Source organism: Camarhynchus parvulus, chromosome 1 (assembly GCF_901933205.1).
Source record: "Camarhynchus parvulus chromosome 1, STF_HiC, whole genome shotgun sequence".
Taxonomy (NCBI): domain Eukaryota; kingdom Metazoa; phylum Chordata; class Aves; order Passeriformes; family Thraupidae; genus Camarhynchus; species Camarhynchus parvulus.
Genome location: NC_044571.1, coordinates 70,300,009 through 70,324,734, shown reverse-complemented (window position 1 = coordinate 70,324,734; position 24,726 = coordinate 70,300,009). Strand labels below are relative to the sequence as shown.

The 24,726-nt window shown below is 41.9% G+C and overlaps 1 protein-coding gene across 4 annotated transcripts in view; it reads right to left on the bottom strand.

Annotated features, from left to right (window-relative positions):
* Nucleotides 1-24,726, bottom strand: part of ATP8A2 (ATPase phospholipid transporting 8A2) — a 280,843-nt gene that overhangs the window by 75,402 nt on the left and 180,715 nt on the right. For all 4 annotated transcript variants that reach the window (XM_030944045.1, XM_030944071.1, XM_030944054.1 and 1 more), the window contains one exon: nt 23,243-23,350. In XM_030944045.1, coding sequence (XP_030799905.1) covers nt 23,243-23,350 — 108 coding nt within the window. The remainder of the gene's footprint in view (nt 1-23,242; nt 23,351-24,726) is intronic.

The window sequence follows — 24,726 nt, the reverse complement described above, 5'->3', positions numbered from 1 at the left end:
TGACCTGCTTGCTTACTTTCTGCACCACAGGCTACTGACTTGTCTTTAGACTTCTCCTCTTAATCATGCTGGAATTCACAGATTTCATGCACCTCGCAGGAGTCTGGGCTGCAATACATTCAGCCCCATCCAGAGTTCATACAATGGCACGAATTCATGCTCAGAGATACTGACTGTCCCTCTCCAGAGGACTCAGTGTGGCCCAATTTCTTACCAATGTATTTATTTGTAAAAAATATGAAGATTGATAGGAGGACCACAACACAAGAGGCCAAGAACCCCTTAAGGCAATGTGCACTTACTGCAATTGAGCTTCTGAACCCATCAAAAGTATCAATAAATTGATCTAGCATGTGTAAAAGCCAGGTATTTCTCTCCTTTTCAAACCCTGGTCTGAAAAGATGAAAACAGTAAAAACAAGGCATGCTGAGGTCAGCAGCATGTCCTAGCAAGGGATCAAAGTTGATTCATTTCCAGGGATGCAGTATTGTTCTTCTGGCAGACTTCTCACCACTCATCATACTGTCTTGATATAACAAAGTGACTTTTAAAGTACTCTATCATTCCAGCCTCAAATCTTAACAGCAATCTTCTAAAACTTTGGAATATACTGACTAAACTCAAAGAAGTTTGGCAGGAGATCCCATCTTGGCAGTAGTTCAGGTTCGCCCACATTTTGCTGTACTAAGAAGGCAGACAGAGAAGAGATGTCCCAAGTGCCCCTTCAGGTGCCCTTGGAAGAAAAAGGCTGCAGGGTAAATTCATGTGTGAGACAAATAATCAACAGAAGAGCGACTCAAACACAAAGTAAGGGTTTGACCACAGTGGAAATTACATTCCATAAATAAACTGCTCCAAGACATGAAGGTCAAATAAGGCATACCCCTGGATGAACAAGGACTTGGAGGTGCAAGGACCCAGCAATGTGCTCTTGCAGCCCAGAAAGCCAATGGTGTGCTGGTGTCCAAAGCAGTGTGGGCAGCGGGGCCAGGGAGGGGATTCTGCCCCTTGGCTCTGCTCAGACCCCACCTGCAGGGTTGCATCAGCTCTGGGCTCCCAGCACAGGGAGGACAGGGACCTGTTGGAGCGAGTGCAGAGGACGGACACCAGGATGATCAGAGAGATGGAACACTTCTACTAGGAAAGGCTGAGAGAACTGGGATTGTTCAGCCTGGAAAACAGAAGGCTTCAGGGTGACCTAACTGCAGCCTTCCAGCCTCTCAAGGGAGTCTACAAGAAAGACAGAGAGAGACTACTTACAAGAGCTTGTAGTGACAGGGCAAGGAGGAAGAGCTTCAAAATGAAAGTAGGCAAGTTTAAATTAGATGTTAGGATTCTTTACAGAAATTATTACTGTGAGGGTGGTGAGGCACTGGAACAGGTTGTTGAGAGGGCTGTGGATGCTCCATTCCTGTTTAAGGCCAGGTTGGATGGGGCTCTGAGCAACCTGGTTTAGTCCCTGTCCTCAGCTGGGGAGTTGGAACTAGATAACCTTTAAGGTCCCTTCCACGGCCATTCTATGATTATAGGATTATTTCAAATCACCTGAGACACCTTGTGTATTATAGCATAAACCTTGGCTACTGGAGTTTCTTCTGACTCTGGAAACACCCACTGAAAAGAAAATCTTTGTAGTGCAGATTATTTGTCTTAAAAACATTTATTAATTGGCAACACAGTGAGAACATGCACTAGCCTTTTCCTCCTTCAAATAAAGGTCAGATCTCACCTTGGTTTGACTCCACAGGAGACAACTCCTGATTACTGGCAGTCAAAGTGCTTCTTCCTGAATTAACGTTTCCCCTGATTTAACACCACTTCAGTTTCAGTCAGATTTTCAATTGCCTTGTGCAAATTTACATGGACCATCTGACCACGCAGAAGAGCAAATGAAAAAAAAACCCCAACCAGCCAGAAGAGGCCAAAGTTCAAAGAACATGCAATATTATTTGAAGTCAAGACAGACCTGAAATGACTGAGTAAAGTAGAAGCTTATCTGACACCTACATAAACTGAAATTACAACACACTTCAGGAGCAAAGACAAAAGTAGAAACCTACATTGATGGTTGTATTTTATTAAACTGTGTTTCAGTTGGAAAGCTGGCAAGATCTAGAATGATAATGAAGAAACAAATCAGTTGTGTAGCCATCTCTGGACTATACACAAAGTCTCAGAAACAGAGCATCAATAATTTATGACATTGGTGGTGAACTGCAAGACATAAAAAGGTAGCCAATATTGATAGATCTGTTATAAACCATCATTCAATTCAATGACAAAATTTAAGTAGTGTGTGTTCTTGTTTTGGACTCTCTCCTGGAGACACCCCAACAACACTGACAAATTTTATCACGTACAGCAATATGTCCTGCAATTCTGCTCTGCTGCAGAATTGCCTAGGAGAAGACCTAACCCAAGCCAGGACTTGACAGTGCCAGAAGGTTAACACCAAGCATCCTGTCTGCCTTCTGTAACATGAAAGGGAGCTGGGAAAAGAAACTGGGAACCTAGGAAACTGATAGGCCTGCCACAGAAGGTGGAAGCAGATGGCAAAGTTTCACCCATGTTGCTAAATCAGAGTGGCACTAAGCTTGAAGTACCTTCCTCCATTGCTTCAGTTGCTTCATCTCCTACGTCAGGTATACAGCACCAAGTAATTCTGGGAGCACGGGCAGGGGGTTCTGAACTGACATGACCAGGGAGTGAAACAAAACACAACAGTGCTTGATGTGATACGCTAGAGAGGCCAAAGTGGGCTTCTGCACTAGCATGGAGACATCAGCAGTAACTGTAAGCCATCTCATGTGTAGGTGCATGTGAAGCCTTCTGACACTGGGAGCGTAATTAGGCCTACAGCATAGACTGCTTTGTAGGCTCTGTGGCAAAGAACAACAGATATTCTCTATATTTACACAAAAAGGTTTTTTTATTAGCATGGCTTGAAGCTACCCTTAAAAGATAAATTGTCTTACGTGTTAAATGGGTCACCTGTCCAAAATAACATCAAATAACAGAAAAGGGGCACATATATTCAATGACCATCACTAACAACTGTGAAGACATGGGATCCCTGCCTGATACACAGAACAACTTCCTTCATGCTCCAGTATACCAGGTGGATATCTACTCAGTTTCCAAAGCCTATGAAAGCAGAGGAGGTATACTGCAAATTTTCTCTTGTTCCTACAGGCTCCTGAGCAAAGGCCAGGCTCATGTGGCTTATAATAAATTGGCAAGAGTTGCCAACACCAGAAACAGTACACGAGGAGCTTGAGGAGGAATTCCAAATGATGCAGGCTCAGAATAATGGGTTAAAATGAGAATTTTTGGATGCTGAAGCTTGGAAAGATTACAAGTATGATTTGGGACTTAGTGATATCAAAACAGTGGAGTTTGGACTAATCAAGGAAGGAGATAATTAACATGGAAAGAGCACAGCTTTGAGCAGCAGACACAAGGGCATACAAAAATGCTCGTTATCTCCAAGACGCATTTGCAAATCTGAGTTTAAACCCTATTTTTCCTCAGGGAATAATGGCCTGAAACTCCTTTTAAAATTAATCCTTTCCATTTTACTGTTTCAGAAAGAAGAGGTGCAGCAAGCTATTCAGAGTAGACAGGGGCAGCTGGGTGCCAGACTACATCCTTGCTCCGAGTTGAAATGAGGGAAATTTTGGCACCCAAAATGGTGGCAGAGTTCAGCCCACACACGTGGAGACTCAGGATGGCTCCAGTCAGACCAGCAAGCTGCTTTTGTACCTGTGCTGGGAAGGAAAGGGGATTCTTTGCCATGGTAAGAAACACTTCAGAAAGAGACTGGCACCTCAGATGGAGGGAGGATTATAGTTTTACAGGAGAGAAGGATGATGTGAGTTCCAGGACCCCTTTCACAGCTCCATAGAAGGCCCCTTGACTTGCTCACAGTTCCTGATATAGACCCTTAGTGCCAGACTCAAAGGATTCAGCACTAAGAAAAGAACATGTTACAGACTGTTCCTGGAAAAATGATATTGATCTACTCAGAGCTCCACTCCGATCTATACACCAGGGCAGTTTCAGAAAACTATCAGGACATGCACTAAAGTATGAACTTGTTCTCCAACTCTTTACTCTGTACCACTGCTTCCCACACTACACTTTGCTGCACTAAGATTCCCATCAAAGCTCATCACAGCCTGCAAGCTTGAGTTATGGGCTGGCCTCTGCCTTATTCGTTTTAGACCAGCAAGCATGGTGGGAAATGGTAACCTGTTTCCTGATCTCTTCTGAGCAAAGGAATGCAGGTACTGGAAGAAGCAGACAGTCACTCGGAGGGCAGAGGAAAGATAATGGGTAGAGAAGGGAAAAATCAAGTTGGGAGAAAATTATTTCCAAAAAGCAAGTCTAAGCCCTTCAGGTGTTCACACTCCCCTGCTTCTACCAGCATCTCTCAGCTTACTCCAGTGTACCTGTGAGAAGACTGACAACTGTATGAACATCATACTGTGCATCTACCATTACTGTGCTGAGCTTGCATGCTGCCTGTTAAGTGTCAGTCCAGGTGTCGGCTTGGTACAAGCCATGCAAAGGGAGATCCAGTGACATGGTACTGAGGAGATTATCTTCCAAAAAAATAAAAAGCAAAGTGCTTAGTCAGAGCAGAAGCCTCTCCTCTGAAGTTACTTACTATCCTCTAGACTGGAAGCTTATTCATAATAAAACCCAGTGTTCCCACTCCCCTGTCCTTTCTCTTCTCTTGATCATCCTGTGGTTTGTAATCATTTGGGGAACTTCAGGGGCGTTCCTAAGTAGTTACAGATGTGTAAAGGATGCACACTACAGGCCACTTCATCAAGAAGATGACATAACCCTGCATGCCAGTTCAAAAGTAGCTCATTTAATACTGAACCCAGAGACACAATTGTCCCAGGCTTGCTTTGTGCCTTTTAAGAGCAATGGGATTATAACAGCAGCTGGCAGTGCTCTGTTCCAAGAAAGCTCACAGCATTATTCAGTTTTGAGTTCCCTCTTCCTCTGTGGAGCCATTTGATCCTTAATCTCTTATGGATTCTTAACCCTTTTGATGTATTTCTCCCCTTGACCAAGTTTTACAACACATCTTTATGCCAAAATGTGGGTGAAGACTATTAGTAAGATGTTACAGCTGTGCGTCTGTTTTGAACACTACTTACAAACTTGTCAACCTTGCATTTGAATGAAGAACTGCCTAGCATGTATTTTATGAAATGAAGTACAGAGAAATAATATTTTAACATCCACTGCACTGCTTTTCTTGAATCCAAGTGTGTAACTGGAAAACACTGTCATGATGTTGCATAGCATCTGTGACCCCAGGCTACCAATGCAGCCTCTCTGGCAGCAGTATCTGCCACCTGCCTCTCACACTGCACAAAACACTACTGCTTAAAAATACTCAAAGTGAATAGCTGTTAAGAAACTTCTGCTCGGTCTTTTACTTTGTTCCTGTTCTGCTGGGACACTCTTTCAGGACCTGCTTCACTTTCTCTCAGCAGTGCCTTGTAGAATTAAAGGATAACTTCAACTTGCTGTTTATAATCAGGTTTCTTTCCCATATGAACTGAGGTGGCAAGACACTAACATGATAGCTTGGGACAAGTGGTGGCTTCTACAAAGATGATGATCAGAATTGTCAAAAAACAGAGACCAAAAAAAGCCAGTGGCTTCAGAATTAGTCAAGATCTGTGATAAGCAGATGACAGAACTGGACAGAAGATGGCTGTGGTTGAAGAGAAGGGGAAACTGCACGAAGGGTCACCAACATTATAGTGAATAAAGAAACAATAGGAAAAAAGGACAAGAGAGAGTAGTGCAGTGTGGTTTGATAAATGTCAGATGAAATCATTAACATGGAATAGAAGAGAGTAATGGTCTACAAAAGAACTTGGGACACAGAAAACAATGTGTTTAGGGCCGAACTGCTGGAAAAAAGCAGAAGAGAAAAATAATGCTGGATATGGCAAGAATATAGGGTGGCTATATCAGATCTTGATTTCACCTTCCTTAAATATCTTGAATAAAGTGGAAAAGAATACATGGAAATCAACACTGACAAATGGATAGACAACAGATGGATGGGAAAATGACAAAACTGGAGCAGTAGTTCAAGGCTGGGAAGTGGCATAGCCAGGTTAAAAAAAATGACCTTGAACTAGCACTGGTGAAGTTCCTAAGAGTATTATACAGCTGAAGTACAGTATTTCAATACTGTCATTAAAATGTTATGTATATACTACTTAAATAGAAATATTACTCATTACATGGGTTTCTTTTTCACCACCTGATCACTGGTATACATCCCTCTCTAATTCCCCCTCCATCTCCCCCATTCTTGTCTATTTACTCAGTTCCTACTATCAATATCAAAAATCCAATAAATCTTTATTGAGTTAGACTTATATATGAACATATCTCCTCTCCAAGGAACACATTTTAATAATTTAGATGGTGGCTCTGTACTGCATCATTTCTTTGACTTCAGGGGATGATGTGGTGAGCTAGAAAGCTAATTTAGACAGGCTTAAAAATTACCGCATTTCCACGATTATCCTGTGTTCTAGTATTCAGTCTGACACATTTGGTGTGTATGAATGGTTACTGTATTCCACACCCCCACACCCCTTCCCAAAAGATTTCAAGGAATAGATCATCTTGCACACAGCACAATAAGCAGCACTATCAAACATGACACATGTACCCAAGCAATGAAAAAAAATACACAGCACTGCAAGCTATTGTTTGAAGGCAAATACGCAATTACAGTAGCAGTCATACTGTAAAGCACACATAGATGGTAAAATTAAAGTCATATCAAAACCCACCCAAGCCTTACAGTGACACTGCTCAAGCCCAAAACAAGATTGAGTCTATAGGAAAGCTAACAGCCACTTGGGATATTTTCACCATAAGAATTCAACAATAGGAAATTTTGATTACTGCAAAGGGGGAAATTCCCAGCTTTCCAATGAGAGGCACAGAAAGACTACAACCTATTAGTCTATAAAATCACAGCAATAATTACTCCAACATACTAAAATTCCTTCTAGCCTTGGGCTCCAACAACAAAAGCCTCCACTTTCCTTAGTAGATATGAAAACTATTCTTAATAGATTAATTTGATTAAAAACATCCCTGTCAAGTGTTTTAAATGGCATGCATGAAAACACTACCTGGTAGAAAGCACATATTGTCTCATGTCCAAAATAAGAATCTGTGAATCTCCTCCTTCTCCCCTGTTATCAAATTCACCTTCTTGCTTTATAACCGTAAGACAGGTTTCAAACCCATCACTGGCTTGCAGCTAAAAAAAAACACTTTAATTTGAAATGCTGGTCAATATAAGGAGAAAGTTCCACATTTGAAAAAATACACACAGAGAAAACCTCTTTGGGTATCTGATTTAATAAATAAAAATCCCCAAAGCAGGCAGACCATGGAGGCAGAACAGGAGGCTTACTGGATTTTGGAATGCTGAATCCTAACTGCAGAGCACAACTGTGGTGAAGAAGTGCTCTGCATGTCACCATGCTGACCAAAGTACAGCAGTACAGCCACACTTCTGACTATCATATTCAATTTTTTCAGTTTAGGACAGCACTAGCTATTTTTTTATGTTTCATAGCTCCGTTCTGGCACAAAGTTTAAAACTTTCCAAACTGTTTAAGAGATTACACAAATGGCCAGCAGTAGCTAAGCAGGGAGGAAGAGCTCTAACTCAGTAATGTATTCTACTGTGATAAATTCTGTTTCAGCCAGACTGATTCCTGTCCTAGTTAAGTCCCACCGGAAGAAAAAGAAAAAAGGAAGGAATCAAACGTAAAGCAAAGAACTCGCTGAAATGACTCTTCAGGGCCTTCCCTGCAGTGCTAGCACTCAAAGCTATACCTGGGCTCCAGTAAGTTTTTAGCCACAGCAACACTAATTAATTGAGGGCACTTTGGAAAATGCCCTTCAATCCCCTGCTGTGACTGCTGGATGGCTCACAAAACTTCTCCCTCAAGTCCTTTCTGCTCTTTTGAAGCTCTGCTGGAAAAAGCACCGCACAGTCTGGGGGGAAGGAGCAGCTTGCAGTGGATGGGATGCTCCTGGAGGTGGTTCACCAAGCAGGTGTGAGGGGCCCAAGGGTGAGCAGGGAGCAGGACTGCGGCTGCCAGCCCTGCACAGCACAGGGGCCCTGCAAGCAGCCAGCCAGGGAGGAGCAAACTTGACATTGCCATCACTTGCTCCTCATCTGTCTCTGAGCAGCAAGAGAGGTAACAGTAAATCCAGGACATGACAGAAACAAAGAGAAAATCTTACCTACAAAACAATGCAGGTATGTTACTAGAAATTAAGTTTAAAGTACCATGTGCATCCAAGTGTACACAAAACTTGTGGTGCGAGGCGACAACCACGGTGACCTGAGATGATTGCTGCACCCAGGTGTACCTATGTGGGGATACACACCAGGGTGCTGGGCAACAGTGGGTAAAGAAGCAGGAAGAAAACAACCATGCCAGTGAGGCTGTGCTGTGTGCAGATTTTAAACATTGGATGCCTCTCTGTATATCAGTAGAGAAGCCCACAAGAGGCAGAATACAAATCACGACTGATTTTATTCCAGCCAAAACTAGCAGCAAGCAGAGACTTCCAGGGGACTTGGACTCAGACTCACTGTGCTGAAACTGATGAAAGAGTGTGCCTTTTGCTGCTCTTGACAGGAGCAAATGATTAAAATTCAAGTTTCTCAAGAATGGCAAAGCCAGCCAGAGGCTACTGACCCAGAGGCAGCTATTGAAAGACATCAGGTGTGAGCAGATCTTGCTGCTCTTCTATTGCTAAATCACACATTAGATGATGTTTGAAGCTAGCAGTGTCAAGGGTGAGCTGGGCTGAAAGGGGCAATAACAACACTGGATGTAAACAACAGCTTAAAATAGAGGGGAGCATAAAACAACATACTAAGTGTCTCAGCGGTTTGCTCTGAGTTTTGACCACTGCTTCTCCAGCAGATACTTGCCACATTAAAAGAAACAGATTTATGACAAACTTATAATGAACTGTCTGAAAGACCATTAAACTAGAGCATATTGCCACTTTCAACAAAATTGATGCCAGTGTTTTTTTTATGACAGGGTCTATCCTTGCTCGACTGTTGGGGTGCCTTTTTCCAGTTCCCTGTTTCTATGACCTATATTTCCAAATGTCCCTCAGTACTCTCCAAATTGAAAGGCACAAAACCTCTGGTCTGCTCATGGATTCCCTTGAAAAGCAGTTAAGAAAAACTTACAATGTCAATGTATTGCATGTAGCTCTGCTTCTGCTACAGAGACACAGCTATTTAACAAAATAGCTGCCAGTTCGGAATCTGAATAATTAATCTGATTGTTTGTGACACCCCCCGGATGCCTCCTGGCTTATCATCTGCCCGACATAGGTGCCTGTACTACAGAAAAAGACGATGGCAGAGTCACAGTACATAAACACTTCAAAGTGCTATTTAGGAAACGTATTTTGAAAGTGTTATTGACAAACTCTGTCACACAAAAGGAGCTACAATTAAATACATCATTACCTTTGTTTGCACTAATTTATCTAATGTGCAAAGCAAAGCAGCTATTCTAAAACCCAATGAACATTCAAATACTAAGCATTATCATTATTATTATTGCTAAGGTCAAGTTCTTCCATTTGCAGCTTTTGCTCTATAGTTCTGACCTTACTAGACCTTGTTTTCACACAAACTCCCTTGCCAGCACACTTTTAACAAAATGAAATTTTCTGATATGCAAATATTTGAAGACAATGGAATTGAGATTAAAAAGAAGACCTATCCTAGAAGCTGGTTTTCATTTGAGGAAAAAAAATCTTGCTTTTTTATAGATCAATAAAGTAACTGTCAGATTTTAAGTATCTGGTAAAATATAATCAGTTAATGGTTACCTCTAATACTGCCATTAAAACCTGCATCTCAGTGCCTTTAAAACCACTTTGGCTTTGGGCGACATTGTTATTTAAACTTCTAGATTAAAGCCAGCCACATTGTTTGGTTGGTTTTTTCACTTCTTAAATTCTTTTAAAAATTACAGCTGATATATCAAGATCGTATTCAAATCAGCTTCAGCCAAATAGTAACTACTACTACTTAAAAAAACAGAGCAGAAAAATCCACTGATCTGAAAATCACTTGTTAACTGTTGCAGAACCATCCTTCTCCCCATCCTGAGCTCTGCAGCACCCATTGAGGGATCTGTCCTCTGAATATTTTGGTGGGGGAGCAGGGGGAGCACACATTCTTGGACCACATGAAGTGATGGGAATGCTCTTCCAGGCACTCCTGGGGATCCAGAATCAGACAGAGCACCAAAGACTAAACTCCCTGGGACACAAGCCAGTTGACTTAACGTGGTCAGCACATCTGACTTTCAGTACATGGCACAAACAGCTACACTACCTGCAGAAAATTACTGGTGAATATCCAGACTCAGGTTACTCTGAAGACACCTAATGTTGCAGCTACAGTTTTCCTGCTCCATTTTGAGGCTGAATATTTGGAACATGAATAATGCCATTAACCCAAGAGAATTAGGTAAGCCCCATGGTTTTCCAATGACTTAGTTTTTGTCTGCACTAATTTTACCTCCAAATCTGCATGTCTGAAACTCCACACTCTTCAAGTCTGCTTAAAGTGATTACGTCTTCTCAGTAAATCTTAGATTGTTCTTTCTTCTGGCTGCAGAGCTGTCTGCCTGCAATTTCTCAAAAGAGAGCCAGGATTTCATATCCATTGGCCCCTGCATTCCTGCCAAAGCCCTGCAGAAATGAGAGCTGCTGCAGCTGCCAGGGTTTATTTACACACATTCCTGCCTCAAATTGAATTAATGAGCATAATATAACTCAGGCAATGTCCTCCACAGCTCTTGTTTCTCTTTGCCCCTCTTGACATTTCTTTCTCTCACACAACCCCTCTTGTAGTCTGTCTTAAAGCAGTATCTAAAGTGATCCTGGTGTAAAAAAGGAATTGCAGACACATTCAGTCTGATAAACGTGTACATACCTTGCTTACAGCCTGGTTTGTGAAAAGCCCAGGATCACCTTAATGAGTATCCAGAAGGCTAGATTGAACTTACTTGCTCTGTTCACTCAAGTTTGTCAGTTTAGCAACAGACTTCGACATTTAATCACTCAAAGACCCAGCTTTGCAAAGAGCTCTGATGCAACAGATGAGAGCAGCTGATGTTACAACCTATCTGCAGTCGTTAATGTTCACACGCTATATTTAGTAAGCCATTTCTACAGGTGTCTCCAGCCCATTTCTGTCTTCAGAAATCTGAAATTCTGCACCCACAGCATAAGGGGTTCCACCATTAACAAGCCCTTTAGGCACTGCATGGACACATCACATACAGGAAAGCTGCTCTGATGCTGCTAACCAGTCCAAAGAGATGTTTCCAATATGTTATGGCACAGACAGAGCCCAAAAACATTTGTCCAAACATTCACACCCATGTGACTACTGAAGTTCATTCTCTTAACATTCTTATACTGGAAGAGTGTTAAGAGAAAAATGAATAAAATCTTTAGTGATACATACATTTGCTACAACAGCACTTTATCATCAACATTCACAAGAACATGGCTGGCAACAGACAGGATCCACCTGTCCCACAGGGGGAAAAGGATCTTTGCACAAGAATTAGCAGATGTCACTGAGAGAGCTTCAAACTAGATCTGAATGGTGAAAGGGATAAAACCAGGCTCACCAGATACAAGCCTGAGGGTGGCACTCCATAAGGGATGGTGTGAGATTCTTCGGTTTGATGTCTCAGCGGAGGGAAGGGAGGGAGATCCATGCAGCAGCAAAGATGCAAGGGTTACTGATGTGTCAGAAACTGCGGAAGTTCCTGAGTATGTTCACGTAGGAATTAGGGCTTCTCCCCAAAAATGCTGGCAGGATCATTAGCCCAACAGAAATGGATTTACTCCAATGCCCATAGCATGAGCAACAAAGAGGAGGAGCTGGAAACCACTGCAGAGGAGGAAAGCTAATGATGCATTACCAGGAACATAATAGGATGACCCACACAACTGGAGTGCTACAGTGAGTAGAACCTCTTCAGATGGGAGGGGCAAGGAAGGTCAGGTGGTGGGGTAACCTTGCATGTTAGGGAGCCTTATGAGTATCTAGAGCTTGATGATAGTGATGACAGAGTTGAGGGTTTATGTATAGGAATCAGGGGAAAAGTCAACAAGCCAAATATCCTGGTCAGAGTCTATTATAGTGTACTCAATCAAGATAAAGAGGAAGAAAAAATATTCCATAAGCAGCTGGGAGAAGTTTCATGATCACTGGCCCTTGTTCTTGTAGGGGAGTTCAACTCACTAAATGTCTAATGGCAATACAATACAGAGGAGAGGAAACAGTCTAGGTGACTCGCCTAGCGGAAGAAGGAAAGGCTGTGGACCTTGTCTATTTGGACTTCAGTAAAGCCTTTGACAACAATTCCCACACCATTCTCCCGGAGAAACTGACTGCTCATGGCTTGGATGGTTGCACTGTTTCCTGGGTAAAAATCTGGCTGGATGGCTGTGCCAAGAAAGTGGTGTGGAATGGAATTAAATCCACGGGTGGCTGGTCATCAGTCATGTTCCCTATGGCTCAGTATTGGGGCCAATCACGTTTAGTATCTTCTCAATTATCTGGATGAGGGGGCCAAGTGCAGATGACATCAAGCTGGAGAGCAGGAAGGCTCTCCAGAGGGACCTGGACATCGTGGATCCATGGGCTGAGGCCAACTGTATGAGGTTTAACAAGGCCAAGTGCTAGATCCTGCACTTGAGTCACAACAACCCCAGGCAGCACTACAGACCAGAGGCAGTGTCTGGAAAGCTGCCCAGTGGAAAAGGACCTGGGGGTGCTGGTCAACAGCAGCTGAACATGAGCCAGTGTGCCCAGGTGGCCCAGAAGGCCGATGGCATCCTGGCCTGGATCAGCCAGGCTGTGGCCAGCAGGAGCAGGGCAGTGACCGTCCCCCTGTACCCAGCACTGCTGAGGCCACAGCTCCAATCCTGTGCTCAGTTCTGGGCCCCTCAGTGCAAGAGAGACATTGAGGGGCTGGAGTGTGTCCAGAGAAGGGCAACAGAGCTGGGGAAGGGTCTGGAGCACAAGTCTCATAAGGAACAGCTGAGGGAGCTGTTTAGCCTAGGCAAAAGGAGGACCTTAATGTTCTCTACAGCTACCCAAAATGAGGTTATAGCCAGGCGAGGGTCAGTCTCTCACCCCAGATAAAAAGTGATAAGAACAAGAGGAAATGGCCTCAAGTTCTGCTAAAGGAGGTTTAGATTGGATATTAGAACAAGCTTTTTCACTGAAAGGGTCCTCAGGCATTGGAACATGCTATCCAGGGAAGTGGTGGAGTCACCATGCCTGAAGGTATTTAAAGGACATCCAGATGCGCACTTGGGGACACTTGGCAGTGCTGGGTTAATGGTTGGACTTGACAAGACCTTAGAGGTCTTTCCCAACCTTATGGTTTTATGATTCTGTTAAAGCTTGATGGCAACAAAGAACTGGGGCATGGTGTGTGTGCAATGTTCAGTGTCTTTACTTAGAAACTTCCTCTCAGTTCCCTCATTGGCCATTTCCAACTTTTAAATATAATTCCACACTCCGCATTAACATTTTCTTTCTTACACACAGCTGAAATCAAACACACTTTTCACTAAACTTTTAGTGGGTCTTTGAAAAACATTTTGCATTTTGTGGCTGCCTTTCATATGCCTTTTGGTCTGTGTGAGGATGCCAGTGATTCGAGAGTTCAACTGCTCTTCCCATCTGTTCTGAATGAACAGTAATGCTGAGACCCATTAGCTAAATGAGATTTTGCCTAGCCTCAAATAACAGCACTTTGTATAGGTACCTGATTGACAGAGCCTTATTTTCAGTTGTTCTGCTCCCCACCAGATACCTGTCTGGTTTTTCCATATATTCACTTCTCCCTCCTCCACGTTTTAAAATTTCTTGTTATATATATATCCAATTTTACAGAAGCACAATAAAAGTCAACTGAGTAAAATTATCAAAGAAATTCCTCTGATTTCTGTTTCAGAGTGGACAAACTTCACTTGAATCGGGAAAAGCTTTGCCTGAATGCGCTTCTTTTGAAGCAAAACTTGAAGTAATTACTTTTCATGCTTCTCTGAAATAGAATTAGCCTAAAAACATCCCTTTTGGTATATCTTTCATACAAATCCTTTCAGAACCCCACAACAAGATTACTCTATAGCTGAAAATAAAATGCCTAACACTGGTGGTTCTACTGAATGTACACAGACTGCAGGATAACATGCTGCTTAGCTAACATGCTAACATACTGGAACCAGAGTACTAATGACAAAGTGCCAAAAGAAAACCCTTTAGATATTTGCTAGAACAGATGCCTACTCCAAAACATTCTACAAAAGAGGTCCTTGCAAAGCTGACAGCCATTTTTTGTAAAATATAAAATGACACTGACAACCATAGCATCTTCTCTTTGAATCCCTCACACATTTTGTACACCCATGCAACCGCAAGCAATGAATTAAGTATGGTGTGGAAACTCTCATTCCCTCAGCATGTTCTTTGCTCAGTATTAGGTGCAGGTCACAGCTTACTGCAGGAGGACCTGATGGCTGGTAGGTGTTCATCCTTTTCCTTCTCAGAAATCTAATATGAGATACAAAGCATTTCAATCCAAATGAGAATGAGATGATGAAAGTAAGTTTGCATATAGTATTGTTCTAGCTCATTTCTTTCAAAAGGATCTGCCAGGTCCCAGATACTGAACAGGGTAAGAAGTGGTAAGCAGTACTTGCAGAGAAATGCTGTTTGACAACTTGCATTTGGGATAATTTATTGAAAATAGAAAAGCTATGTCGGGTCTAACTTTCATTGTACATTTCAGCCACTGTACTGAATCCTTCTGTACTGAATGCTCATCCAGCATCCACCATAAAGCACTCCATGGTACAGAGAAATAATTTTTTTTCTTGCTTATCCTCTTTTATGCGTGACAACACTACTGTCCAAGCCTCTGCACTGGCTTGCTGACTCTACCATAAGCATGAAACTGTCTTATCTAAGCCATATCTCAGAAAGCGGAGATGCGTCCAGAGCTGCAAGATGTAGCTCTGCAAGATGCTCAGAAAGAGGCTGCAGCTCCTAATAGTGAAAGAAACTTCTTTTCCAATATCAGCCTACTGAGAGGTACCATTGCTGGGTTTTATGCTCCAGAGACCAGTGGTGGCATATGTAAACATAACCGACCCGTCCACACTTCAGGCACTATGTTATGGACAGCACCTGTATAATTCTGTCCTTTTCTCCTATCAATTGTATTGAATCCAAAGAAAACACAGCTCTCTGGAGACACTCCTTCCTACATCTTCTGACAAGAGTACTGGTATAAAAACACCAGCTCAAGTGCTGCAAATACCCAAATGAGGAATTACACTCCACAAGCCAAATGGGGGCAGTCTGACTTCCTGCACAGACTCAAGCCCCAAAGGCACTCTCAGAAGTGGCTGCATTCAGTTGCTTTTTGCCTGCCACGCCAATAGAGAGGCAGCATGAGATACCATCGTTGCTGTCAGCTCTTGAGTTACCAGGAAAGCCATGGGGGCCAGGCTGTTCTGGCTGCCCACACCAGCAGCCAGGGCACTTGGAAGGGCTGTACTCCTTCCAGCCTCACTACTCCTGTGTACCTATGCTTGCCTTAGAACAATATAAGAGAGATCATTTCTACTCCTCAGGGCTTTTTGGATCAAATTTTGGCATAATACAATTGGGGGGAAAAAATGATCTCATGAAACATATACTTTAGGGAGGAAAGGGAATAAAAGTATGTTTCAAATTGATCTGGAAATATTTTCCCGTGTGACATGGTTATGCTTGTCTCTTACAAAAATGAAATCCACTAGTGAAGGAAAGAAACAGTGGCATGGAGCACAAATTCAGCTAAACAAACAAAGAATCTTCCACAAACAAAAATCCTTTATAATATGTAAATTCAAATAAAAACATAACATGACCCTTCTGTCCCCAAGGAACGAAGATAAAAACAACATCCCAACCAACCCCCAAATATCTGTTATCTGGGCTTCCCTGCATTAATCAGAAAACCAAGTGACTTAAGTGTGACCAAAGCAAGCCATAAAACCACTAATTCCAACTCACAGACAGTCACCTCCTGCCCTCTGGAATAGATCCCATCTGCTGTTCCTCTTACTTTCTAAAGGATTCACAGCTTCATTGCTATGAGTTTAAACACACTTTTAAAAACCACCTTCTCTAGACAATTACCCTGCCACCTTCCTTTGTTTCTGTCCTATCGATTATGGCAATGACAGCATGCTGGTCCACTTTCACATCCTCTCTGCCATGGCCTTCCTCATCATGACAGATTTTGTAGGCAACAACATCCACATAGGAACAGGATATTGCTTGATGCCTTCACAGCAGCTGGAAATGGATCTGGTTTACACACCTGGCAAGCTGGCAGAGCAGTGCTCAGCAGTGACCACCTATTGAGGCAGACCCACTCCTCCTGGCTACCAAGCCTCTCGTGCTGCTGCAGCCCAGCTTGTGCAGCACACTGCTAACCTACAAACTTCATCTGATGAAGAAGCCACAGAGGCCGAGTGCTGCTTCATGAGAGGCATAAAAACTGCTTGGCTGCTTTCCACTTACCCAACAGAAGAACAGCTTTCTCTTTTACTGAGATGCACACAAACCCTTGTCATACATGACAAACCCGCACTGTAGGGCTGCTTGGTTTTCCTCCTTAAGTTTCTAATGCAGAACACAGCCTACATCAGGAATGCTCTGATCCAGGAGACAAGTCATACGTTCTTAGTTTGTCCTTGCTTGTCAACGGGGCTCAAAACACAGACATTTTTTGTAGACATGAGCATTAGTAAACACTGCCTCTGGTACAATACAGTAGCTGATCTTGTATATTTAAAAGGCAGCTGTTTCTAATTGAGAAAACATGGAACAGGATATCTTCCAAACATCTTTCCACGAACTTGCAACAAGGCTTTGCTACTTCTAAATATACAAATAAAGCTATTTGGGAAAATTTTGAGGGACGTGAAGCAAGGCTGAACTCCAAATTGAGAAAAGATGCAACTTCTGAAGCACAGTCCATTAGTACAGAATGGTAATTCCATGCTGAGTGAAGGAGCTTGGTTCCTGGACACTGCTTTTCCCCACTCCAAAACCAATAAACAGGGATAATGGGCAAGTACACAAAAGTGTAAATGCTCTGTATTTTCATTTAAGCTACTGAGCAGCATTTACACTTGTTAAAGCTACCTGATCTCCAAACCAGCACTGACCAGACAGCATGGCTAGAGTCCCAGGTTACGCCCCAACACTGAAGAAAAACCAGCTGACCACCTCTGCACCATCTGTACAACCTGTAAGTAACCATTCAAACACTCCCTTTCCTACTGCTCCCCCATCTAATGCACTCACCTGCTAGCCACAGTTCTTCTGCAGAGCATGGACCAAGAAGTGAAGGTGAGCACATGAACACTTGGGAGAAGTTTGAAGCCAGCTGACTGCCTCACTCTGCACTGCCAGTTCCCAAACCTGAATAAGCATTTATGCTTCTGGCTTAATGCTATTTTCACATGGCTCTATATAGGAAATGCCAGCACAGTGCTGGGCACAGCTGCATATACAGTCCTGCTTTAAAGCCTTCGTAAAATATTTCCTAAGGAGAAATTAAGTCTGGGACATCTTTCAGAAATATTTAGAACAGGTTTGTGTCAAAGTTGCCAAATAGGTAAAGGGGCATGTTTTGGGGGTCTAGCCTGCGTAAAATAAGCATGCTTAATATATTAGTTTCACATTCACGACTTATAAAAATATTAATTTATCTCCATTTTTTCACCTTTGTGGTGTATGACATAGTACAACACAATGCCAGAGATCTAGAAGTGAGAGAATAATTTCTGAAAGCCATGTGTGGCTCATAAAAACAACAAACCCACTCCTTCAACAGAGGCTTAAAAATATATGCATGGTTCGTTAGTCTAATTTGTCCACTCAGAGCCTAGTCCAAAACTGCAGAAAATGTTCCAAAACCACATCAAGTGCCACGGAGACTTCTGTGCATAATAACAAAAACAAACATGATCAGCAGGCATTAAGGACCTCAATCTGCAGGCGAAGTCTGATTTGCACATAACAGCTGGATGAAGCATTTTCACCAACCAAAACATTGACACCACAATCTAATGTGCAACTGATTGCAGACAAACAAACCACAATCAGAACAGCCAATTTTCTAACTAGCACCAAACTGTAGAAATATGAGAAGCCAGAGAGAACAACAACCGAGACCTCTGGAAAACAATTCAAATGTAGAGAATAAGACGAAAGCATTCTGGAAAACACAAAAATGTACATTAAGCTGTCAGCTTTGCAGTGTGGATTTGGAAGGGCAGTAATGTGAAACCTGTTTATTACACCACAATAATGATTATTATCTTGCCTCCAGGATTTTTGGGGGGTGTTTCGTGTTGTTTCCAAGTCTTAAAAACCATGAAGTTTTCTCACATGCTTTGGTAAGAGCTCAATCAGCAAGATCTCAGAGAGTTTCAGATTGAGGGCCAACTACAAAACCAACCATGCAACCTGAGTCCATCACACCCTTTATCTACATCACCTCCCTCCCTCAAAAGCCAACAACAGTGCAATAGTCAAGGCAAACCCATCTTGTTAATGCCATACACACAGATGAATGGGAAGCTTTGCTAAAAAAGGCACAGATGTCTTCTTAACAAGCCATTAAAGCAAGCAAGTCCTACTACTGTCACATTACATGGGGTCAAACAGAGATCTCCATTACTGGGATCTTTTAAAAAACACCTTTAATCCAGGTAAACTCCATGTGCAGCTTCTTTAAAAGTCTTCATAAGCAGACAAATAAACTGTCAGATTCTTGCTAGGTTAACTGAACAATAAATAGGTATCTTCTGTCAAGGATGTGCAGAGCACTGGAAAATAAAGGCACACCTGTAATTACAGCTATGAAAGTGGCTCTTACATGGGTCTGTTTCTGCTATGCTGGTGGTAAAATTATTTGGACTGTGATTCAAGCAGTCTTCTCTCAAATGCAGCTGTATAAAGGTAACTGGGAAGTGCAGTAGCCCCAGTTTCACAACCTCCAGCCATGAGGCTTTGATGAGATGGGCCTCCTAATGACATCCTAAGATCAAGATGATTGTTAAACCCCAGTTCTGCAACATGACCACATACAGCACAAAGCAGAAGTCTAAAAAATTAGAAACACCAACCTGCACTTTAAAACAACCACAGCACACGTCTCTCTCAAAACCAGATTAAACCCCTCTCCTTCAGGCAGAAACCATGAGACATACTCATCTTCCTAAAGGTATTTCCTGAATGGTAGCAACAACTAATGAGGGAGACACAAAACACAACACATATTAAGGTAAATAAACTGGAAGAAAGAAATCACAGCTATGTAGTACTTCTTTCATCATCAACAAGGAGATGCTTCAGAGGGGTGATAGGAATGCGCCTTTTCCTGCCAACCCTACTCTCCCTTAAAACACTAAAAATTTCAGCTCAAGGTGGGGAAAGAAGATACCTGTTTTTCTTCATCTGAGATAACGTCTAGATCAAGACTCAACGCATGATCACTTTCAAAGCATCCTCTTGTACACATATGCATGTTTTCAGGTACAGGTATTTAGACATGTGTGGAGGTGGGAATACCTGCACACAGACTTTAATTCCATACAGTGCAATATTATTCCCATGAACCTAAAGTATGCTTCAATTCCAATGAAGAAATCAATACAGAACAGAGCATTAGCAGCATATTTCTTATACCATATGTATGACTCATATAAGAAATAAGCACAAATGTTAGCACTCACTGTTCCCTTCAGGGCATCAAATCTCCATCCCCAGGCAAACAAACAAAATACCCAAGACTGCATGAGGGCAGGACGGTGGCTAATGTGCTCATCAACAAAATACCACTGGGTTATGAGAAGCCCTGAAAGTTCAGGGACATGATAATTAAATAGGAGCTCACATCCTCAGAGTGGCACATTTCTGTACCACTTCTTCCAGATAATGAGTATCAAACTAGATAGCTCTTTTTAAAACACATACATTTACTTGCTTTCAAAAATGTGTGGTGGTAAGTCATAACTACCCAAAAGGCAAGAAAGGACTCATATACTGTACAAAATACTGTTATCTGGAAGTGACTGCTCAAAAGCAATCAGTTCCCATCAAAGCATCTTGGCTTTTGTAATTTTTTGTCTTTGGCAAGACAAAGGAAAAGGCACCAACTCTTCTAGTGTCACTGTTCTCATAAATATATAAAAAAACCCCCAAACTTAAAAATATACAGAAATTCAGGAAAGCCAAGAGAGCTACCAGAGAGTTTTCTTACATTATTCTCACATTATTATTTCTGATACTATTTAAGAGAAATTGTGTGCCTGAAAAGGTTCCCCCAAAGCAGAAAGAGTTTTTTTCCCAAAGTACCAGATGCATACTATTGGAAGATTTCTATTAAGGACTATTGAGATTTTAATCATGGCTTTGTCTTAGTATGTCACAAGTACTCAATTCATAATATTGTAGTGAAAACAGAAGAAATATGTTGACTCTGACAAGAGAGAATAAGTAAGTCGCTTTCCTTTTCCCCCAAGGATGAAAAATGGTATTATATCCCTGTGAAAATGCTCAAGATATTATGGGCAAGAGAAGGAAATACTTAGTGCAAACAGTTTAACAAACCCCAGCAGAAACAAAGCATCACATATTTGAAGTCTGCCAGGCTTCATGCTGACATTTGGTGAAACAACACAATAAAATGTTTTGCACCTCCTGTGCCTTCTACTGATGGCACAAAGTCCTGGCTGGCACAAATGCTAATGACTATTCCAGCTAAAATCAGCTTCCTTCAAATGCTATTAGATTTCCACAGTATGAGCATCTAAAATGTCCTGGAGTTCAGTTTATTTGAAGATAAACACACTAGCAAGATCTGAAACAAGAACAATGCTTTTAAGACACCGTATTATTTATAAATGAACAAAAGAATACAGCAAGAGTAAAGAAATTGTTAAAGTCTAGGCAGCAAGGCAACTCATTTTACTGACTAGAGTGTAACACAGTCTCAGCTCGTTTCACCATGAGCTGGTTTCATGACAGCAACCGATTACTCAAGAGACTCTGTGGGAGTTAATGCAAGTAGTAAACAAGCTCCCTTCACCTTGGGAGCTTTCCTTGATTTTACAAAAGGATAAAAGTGAAAAAAAAAAAGGAAAAACCCCCACATTTTTCAATGGCTGCTCCTTCTCTCAAAAATACAAGAAAACTGGTAGAATGATATTGATCCCCTCTAGAACACACTGAAAGCCATAAGACAGCTTGTTTCTGACTGCTTGAATTTAAAAAATCATCTATATAGAATGATCACCTATCCTTAACGTTTTAGATTGATAATTACTGATCTGGGTACACAGCTCCACAAGTACTGGCTCTACCAGCCAAGGTAAATGTGTTCTCCATTAAAAAACAAAAAAAGGAGAACAGATTATTTTCATTTTGGCAAGATATTAGTACCACCTCTCAAGTCGTAATGTCAGAAAATCAGGCATAAAAACAAAGGTTAAATACAAACACTTTCTAAAAACAGTCAAGAAAAACCAAAGCCTTATTAATATGAAGGTTTTGTTCCAAGACCTGTGGTTTTATATGCTGCAGCAAACGTTGATGACCAGCACAACATAGATTTTGCTTAAGTTGCAATAAAAAATAAGAGTAACTTTTGGGAAAAAAAGAAAGGCAACAGCAAACTAAAGCCCATAGCTTGGCCCCTTGTGTGTGAAGCAATATTTTGCCACGTTGTCTACATTTTAGAAAGGCTGACATGTTAATGGCAGCACTAAAGTCTGCTGTGGAGGACAAGTTGTTCTCAACTCTGCATGATACTCAAGTCAAATTCCTGCTCAATATATGAAAATGTGAGTTAGAGCTACTGATGCTGTGTGTGCTGTGAAACATGCCAAGATCACCATGAAATACCACCAGAGGACTGAGGCTTTGTCTGTCAGTCACTCACCTGCTCAGTCACTCACCAGCCTGTCAGCTGTCAGTCTCAGCTGTAAAAAGCTGTCCATGAAAATGTATCATAGCCTCCATTATCCTCAGTGTTTTAGAGTATAATAATAAAATATGTATTAAGCCAGAACAGCAACAAAATCATGCCTGACTGCTCTTGTTGAATACAAACATGAGAGCAATCTCAAAAATCTAATTGGCTTGCCAACACTTGGCTTTTTTATTATAATTTTCTACTACATAAGGGTAGCAATCTAAGAATATAATTTCTTGAAATTATTAGATAGCTTTTCTTCTGTCTGTACTACATCTTTGCATTGAAGTCTGAACTTATAACCCAATACATTTTTCAGGTAAATCTGAAAGCAGTTCCACCTCTACAAAATAACTTTTTAGTAATCATACAATTACTAAATCCCTAATTGTTATGATTGTTAATTGCTATCCGCCAATTTTAAATATGCACAAGCCTCTTGAGTGATTTTGACAGGCTTGCTATTCAATCTTCTCACAAGGGATTGAGATAATGACTCTGAAGGGAAAATTTTACCACCTGGAGCTCAGGTGACATGGAAGGAACAAATCCATAATTCCTCTAGTACCATAATCAGCAATGTATCAGCTCTCCTTCTGCTTCTGACCATCTCATTCTATTCTCAAGGAAATTCTGTTTATTTAGAATGAACGAAGGTAAAAAGCAACAATGCGAAACAAAACGTATGGAAAAGAACAAACCCATGACAAAACGAAATCCCAAAGCCAAATTTTGTCAAACACACAAAATCTTGCCAGGGCTAGACACTAACAAAAGAGTCAGTCCCAGTGCCATCACAGCAAATTGGGAATTGCTACAGTATCCACAGTGCATGTAATCATGGATGAAGTCAGTTTGGGGGACAAAGAGAGCTCTTCTCATGAGGAGATTAAGCTAAATGAATACAGGGATTAAGAAAAGGTTAAAATGAAGTCCAAGCACTCTGGCTAGAGCAGCAGTGCTTTGCTAGCACTATGTGAGCTCTGAGGGTGACAGCATGGCGCTGTGCTGGGCCGCTGTCCCCAGAGCCAGGCGCCGGTACTGACCTGCCCCAGCATGTCGGGCGCGATGGGGAACGTGGGCCAGATGGCTGAGTACACGCCAAAGAACACGAGCCAGAGCAGCATGCTTCCCCAGACGGCCAGGTGACTGAACTGCCAAGAACAGGGAGAGAAACACAGTCAACACATGGCATTTCCTCCATCCACCCAGCCCAGAAGTGTTTCCCTGTTCAGGTCTCCGTCGGTCTCACTCAGGCCTGTCTACTGCTCTTGGTTTTGCGCCAGTAGCACAGGTTGTTCAAACAGCACAAACCACTTCTCTTTAATCTCTGCCTCATAGCAGGGCAGACAGATACTCTTCTCAGCCAATCTGTCTTATTTGGATCTCCAAAAACTCGTCAGATTTTCCTTGGAACCATAATTTCTCTCATCTAGTTCCTGTATCCTGTCATGCACATTCCAGATTCAACATGTAAATCAAGGTAGAAATTTTCAAAGGTGCAGGTTAAAGTTCACATGGACAAATCCCCTATGTCAGTGTACACACACAAGCCATATACATCACTTACCCTCTCTGGAGCAAGATTCAGTGTTGTATACTACCACAATCAACAACACCTACTGATCAGCTTTGCTTTTTTTTTTTAAAGGTGTTCTAACTGATTTACACACATGCAATGCAGTTTACATCTTTACTGGTTCTTTAGTCTGTAGACTCACTAAGAGAAAATAAAGAACTATTAAATGACCAAGAGCACATCCAGCACAAACTTTTTCTCAGTGGCATTAAAGTAGTTTTTCCTACACACCCAAACTGTTTTTCTGCTCAGGATGATTTAAGTTGTTTTACTTTTACACCACAGTGGATGGAACCAGTAACTTCAGTTGTAACAAGCAACTGAGCTCATAATTGGCTCCAACTTTTCTGGATGCCAACAGCTCCTGTGGCTGATGACTTTGGCTCCAATTCAGAGAAGTACCTGCATAAATCTTAATTACTAATTACATATGAGTTCAGGAACACGGGAATGAATTCACATACTGGGTGCTGGTGGACACAGCGTGTTTGTTCAGCTCTTGGCTTTATACTTCCTACTGGATGACTGTGTCTGTTGACTTTTTGAACAGTATGTCTGAGAACCAAAGAAGTGTCTGAGTATTGTGCTCTGCTTGCTGTGAGATAAACACAAACTTCTGGAAAAGCAGATTGCTCCTAATCTGCAACTGCTGGACATCCTCAGAAAGGACAGCTTTCTCCAGCACAGGCAGTGAAAACAAACAAGCAAGGAGCCTGCAGCACCAGTGCAGACTGGCAGATAGTTGGGATCAACTAGAGACTACCTTACAGTAGAAGCATTCATACAAAATGTCAGAAGCAATGGAAAGAACACTCTTCTAGGTACTCTCAGAAAGCTGGAATTTTGTGCAACCCTGAAAGTTGCTGGGCTAATAATAAACAAGACATGGGATAGGCCCCTTCCTGGAGAGACACAGTGGGCAGGAAGATTTGCTTTCAAACTTTGCTATTT